General features: G+C 36.4%; 1 protein-coding gene across 4 annotated transcripts; it reads right to left on the reverse strand.

The window, feature by feature from the left end:
* Positions 1-353: 353 nt before the first annotated feature.
* On the reverse strand, positions 354-3,389 carry LOC113346847. Of its 4 annotated transcripts, XR_003358634.1 has the most exons (7): positions 3,187-3,389; positions 2,155-2,215; positions 1,927-2,062; positions 1,498-1,825; positions 1,257-1,391; positions 576-1,160; positions 354-498 (listed from the first exon to the last, which is right to left on the reverse strand). XR_003358634.1 is itself a non-coding variant. In XM_026590382.1 (6 exons), exons 1-6 carry the CDS (start codon positions 3,290-3,292, stop codon positions 664-666), a joined length of 1,239 nt encoding a protein of 412 aa, XP_026446167.1. In that variant the 5' UTR covers positions 3,293-3,389; the 3' UTR covers positions 354-663. The 4 variants fall into 4 exon arrangements, 3 of the variants coding, with proteins under 3 accessions (XP_026446167.1, XP_026446168.1, XP_026446166.1); XM_026590382.1 differs by having other exon boundaries at positions 354-1,160; positions 1,951-2,062; XM_026590383.1 differs by having other exon boundaries at positions 354-1,106.
* Positions 3,390-5,347: the final 1,958 nt, after the last annotated feature.

Consider the following 5,347-nt stretch of genomic DNA (forward strand, 5'->3'; position numbering starts at 1 on the left):
CTCGTGAGCCAACCTAACTATGGATGTCCAACATTATCACATGTATTTGCTCTGGATATCCGAAAGCTTGCTCTGGATATCCGGTTCTGTTAAATGTTTACTCTTGATATCGAAAGCTTGCTCTGAATATCCGATGTTATCAAAAGTTTGAACGTTTTGAACGAAGAGTGATCAAGTACATAACAAATGCAACAAGATGTAGAAAATATAACCATACCAAATAACAAAGCATCTCGCAAGATATCCTCTCTTGGATCATTCTCCATTGACTCATTGAGTATGGGGTTAAAAGTCGCTCTTCGTAACAAAATTGTTACATTTGTTTAGCTTTGAAATGAACCAAAAAGAGAGCCTTGACGAAATTTAGTATAATCTATTTTAGGTAAAACTTATATGTCCGAAAATTCCACTAGGCTCGGAAGTCTTTTACATGTTTCTCACTCTTAACACCTCACCACCAAGATCAGTGCAACCAGATAGAAGTAAAACACATACTGGCTGCAGAAGTAAACTCAAACTGTATCACTTAACTCATCTATTTAATATGAATTACATAAACCAGAATACAAGATTACCTGAGATCCGTATGGATTGCGTTGTCTGAAATCTGTCTTCATATGAGATTCGTTTATACACCGTATGGATATACACCGTCACAGATGATCAAACAACAACCTCTTCATCACCACTACTGTCGCCACCAAACATGGCAGCCATTTTCATAGCCAGCTTTGCAGCCATTTCCCTTCTCTGAAAATCAGGCATTAATCTCAAGCTTCCACGAATATTCCCAATCTCACTCATCAACTGCTCCACATCTTCGAACCCCAAATGATCATCCTCTTCTACTTCAGTAACTTTGTCTGGTTCACTTGCTTTCTCTTCCACATTTACTTCAGACACATCTATACCTGGAGATCTAGATGTTGAGGGTTGATCTTTAACTAAATCATTTGGCATTTGCTCTTTCTCTTCTGGTTTCTTGACGATAACAATCTCAGATGAGGAAGAAGAGGAACCTACATCATATCTTGGATCAGCAGTTGCAGTTGTACCATTAGAAGAAACCCATACTTCTTCTGTGTCATCCCATGGATCAGCTGAACCCGCAGATAAGATTTCGTACTCAATATCGTAATCGGGTTCGTCTTCTGATGAATCTGTAGCAAGGATGATAAGATCGCCTTAAATACAATTCTAGCGTTCCTACAGATTCTAATATTTATAACAAACTAAGGGGTTAAATTAAATTAGACCTTCCTCCTTTTCAGGTGCATAGGGTTGAGATATCATCCTATTGCCGGATTTAAGAACCATCCCAGGCCACATATGAGCAGACAGAGCACCATATAGTCGTTCTACTCCTTGAGAATCACCATCAACTGATAAGCCTATTACAAGGAGGAAAAAAGAAACAATCACAGTTAACGCTAAAATTCAAAAGAAGATAAAATTTGCGACCAGATAAACCAAAGGCAAAAACAAGACAAGTCTAACATTTGTCAAACGCAGCAATGGATGCACAAGCTTCTATGTATTCGATACTGTGTTCACTGCACCACTCCAAACACGATTTCCTGATTTCGCATGATGGTTCTTCGTCCCCTAACAAACTACTTCCTTCACTTTCTAGAATTCCATAGTCTAAATAGTCCGGATGAGGATCACCAATGGATTCGCCTCGTCTCTGCAGATATCTTCTATATTCGATATGGGCAGCATGACCCGGCAATAAATCAACTTTGTTTCCAATGCATAGCAATATTTCAAACTGTTGAATATCAGTATGAGAAACCCAATCCTGGAGGGTGGTGAAGGATGACAGCTGGAAGGAAAATAAAATAAAATAAACCAATCCCCTGTTGAGCATAAATCTCTTAGACAGTTTCAGTTTAAAAGAAGCAAGAAAGAAGGGACGAAGCTAACATCATTCATGTCAAAAACCATCACCAAGGCAGCCAAGTTGTTAGAGACGGGCAGTGCTTTGATAGAAAATCCATCTTCAAGATGAGCCATCCATATGGAAACATCGGCTTTGTAATATTTGGTATCAATAGTCCATCTGTTCATAAGTATCATATAAGTTACAAACTTTAGTGATACAAAGAGCTCATTTAAACAGAATCGTTATAAGATTAAAAGTTTACAACATACCCATGACAGAGTGCTTCAGATGATGAGTCAGAGGCATCTTCGAAATCAATGGAGAGCAATCCTGCCGTGATGAACATCCTTAAATGAGTCCTCCAGCATTTCATTTAGCAAGGTGTACGTAATAATGGGAAGAAAGAAACAGAGAGAGTAGTGTATATGTGTACTATGTACGAAAAATGGTAGTAAACTATCGTCCAACTAAGTTCTTTGATGCAGATAGATAACCTAATCTTATACTAGATGGAAGTCCATATGAACATCCAATTGATCATACGATCCATATTGTAACTGATAACTATACAAGCCACGTGATTGAGATCAAAGGTAAACTTACTGCATGACAGACAATCTATCCAGACCTAAATTTCTGACCACCCAGATGTATATTGCAGATATAACTCAGAAAGGAAGAATGCAATGCGAGTGACAAATTAGTCAAAATAGATAAATTATGTGAGTGGCAATCATGGGTAAAAAGTATTACAAATTTCTATCTAGTTTTCCCATTAGAAATGAAGAACTAAAACTGAACCAATCATGCTAGATACGTCATTCTCAACCCAATTAAAACCTAGGAATTCATAATTTATCAAAATTTACAATATTTTAAACCTCTAATCCAAAGAGTGGTTATGATTTCAAGTCAAACAAGTTCTAAACACACCTTATGATTTAATAGGCTCCTTTCTTTATCAATTGATTTCAAAATAACTCAAATTGAACACTTCCACTAGTATTTAGCAAACCTAGGTTTGATGAGAAGCAGAAACTCTAATATGTACTAAAAAAAAATCAGCTAGGAATCAATCTAGACAAACTGATAAAGTGGTATACAACCCAAAATAGAAGTAATTTGTAGCCAAAACTAAAAACAAAAGGTAAATTTCGAGATTGCTGAACACCTAGCAGATTTTTATGGCGAGTAAACAATTGAATGGATTGCAAAATCATAAAATGCAGTTGTTTGTTTGATTTTCAGTTTGATCTAATCGAAGTAAGAAAAGCAAATAGAAGGGAAAATCTTAAACGTACTTGAAAGGAGACTTCGTTTCCCGACGTTAGAAGATCCAACCATTAAAATTCCAGGTCTACTCTCCAGAGACATACCATCAGCTTGGATATCCATTTCTCTTCCCATTTGATCTAAACAGTACTTGGGTCCCTTTCTCTTTAATTTTGCAGGAATGTTCTCAGCTCGCCTTTAATGAGAGAACCAGTCCTTTACTCCCGTGCTTCGTTTGTAGCTAAATTAAACTGGCCCGATAGGTTCATCCAAATTAATTAAACCCATCCAAAATGGTATGCTCTTGGTAGGGGTGTAAATTCGGGCAGGCCGGGCCGTTCGACCCAAAAACTAAGACAGGCCGGGCAGGCCAGGCTTAATATTTGTGAGCCTGTAAACAAATTCAGGCCGGACAGGCAGGGCACAAGTAGATAATTTGCTACCCAAAGACCGCCCAAAACCCGCTTTTTATACGGGCAGGCCAGATCGGGCCGGACAGACCACTATTTTGATTTTTTTTTTTTTTTAAGTTCAAATTTTCAAATGAACGGTATTAAATACAATATCCTTTCCTTTCCAACATCGCATATCATAAGTGATAGTATTATTTTATATTTAAATTACACTGACAAATATTTAATTTTAGCCTATAATAAATAATTAATTAGAGTACAATAAACTTTCTAATAAGAAAATACATTACCATTAATGTTTTGAAAAGGTTAATTATAAGTAAAAAAGCAATTATATATTTTATTTTTCTTGACACAAAATTGACAATTATAAAATTGTAACTTTTAAGTCTTTTAAGAGGATATTAAATGATTAATGGCACATAGAAGGCTTTCAGGACGGGCACCAGGCCGGGTATCAGGCCGGGCATCATAATTAATCGCAAAGCCCGAGACATCCCAATAAATTAATCCAGGCCAGGCCGGGTGGTCCATGACGGGCCATAACAGGCTTTGTGCTATTTCGGGTACAGACGGGCTCGGACGGATACAGGCAGGCCGAGTATTTTCAAGTATTATTTACACCCCTAGCTCTTGGGTGTTCAAAACATGTTAAAAGACTAAATTATCCTTATTACTAGATGACTACGTTTCCACGGTGAAAGGCCGACCAAACGTGTCATCCTGTTTTTTTCATATCACCGCCCTAACATTTTTATCCTCAGTACTAGGTACGGCACGCCGAGATGGGCCTTATTTTATTTTTTTCCTTCCACGTGGGTTAAGATAGGTATGCATGAGACACATCTGTAAAAAGAAAATACTACCAAATATTAAGAGTAATAAGGTAATTTGAGTAAATAGTAAAACTTAGTCAACTAATCCACTCCAATTCCGCCTCTTTCTTTAATAACTTTTCCTCTTCGGTTCTATGCTCATGTTTTAATCAACAATAAAAATAAAAAAACAATTCAAATCGTTTAGTGCAAGTGGTTTTCAATTTGGATATGGAACATCGTAATGGGATACGGTAAATCAGAATACTTCTCGGTAGTCGGTTCTTTCTTTCTTTAGTCAGTCTAAAAAACTAAAAAAAAAACAATCACAACTTGATGAGAGAATAATGGGTTTTGAGTAAAGAGTAGCAAATAAGATCATAGACAAGACTTTCTCGGTTTCTCTCTTTCTCTGTAACTTTTTAAAATTTTAATGGTGTGATTCTGATTTTTTTAAGTAATGAAGCTATGGGTTCGCTGTTCTGGAAGTTAAGTTTCATTCTATGTAAAAAAAAATCGATTCTTTCTGTATAAAGAAGGGGTAAATCGGGTCGAATATGAATCGATCGGGCCAGAATTTATTCGAAATGTTCATCTTCTTCGCCCGATTCTCTGCTAGTATGCTACTGTAGCTATACAATTTCATTCCCTGCTTCTGCAAATGATCGAACTTGATCATTTTAAGCTAACAATCAATGGGTCGAAGTATAAAGGCTTCATTTTGATCGAATATACAAAATCAAGACAATTTTTTTTTTGTAGTTTGAAGAACTAATCGAATTGATTCCACTCGAACCAATGGAGTTTTTGATGATCTTTAGATATTTAATTTGTTTGTTTGGTTGTTGTTGATGGAAATTGGGTGACAAATTACTTGATTATCTTGAAACTAATCTTAATTTCATGACACCGTGGTTTCCAGAAAACTAATTTCAGTTTTTTTGTACAGAAAACGTGACAGA

Source organism: Papaver somniferum, chromosome 2 (genome assembly GCF_003573695.1).
Source record: "Papaver somniferum cultivar HN1 chromosome 2, ASM357369v1, whole genome shotgun sequence".
NCBI classification, from domain to species: domain Eukaryota; kingdom Viridiplantae; phylum Streptophyta; class Magnoliopsida; order Ranunculales; family Papaveraceae; genus Papaver; species Papaver somniferum.

Bases quoted from the DNA above. Each gene is read 5' to 3' on its own strand.
- LOC113346847 (XM_026590381.1), bottom strand. From the start codon at position 3,292: ATGGGAAGAGAAATGGATATCCAAGCTGATGGTATGTCTCTGGAGAGT. The intron at 2,063-2,154 runs GTATGTTGTAAA...ACTTATGAACAG, and splicing joins TCTGAAGCACTCTGTCATGG to ATGGACTATTGATACCAAAT. The intron at 1,392-1,497 runs GTTAGACTTGTC...TCCTTGTAATAG, and splicing joins CATTGCTGCGTTTGACAAAT to GCTTATCAGTTGATGGTGAT.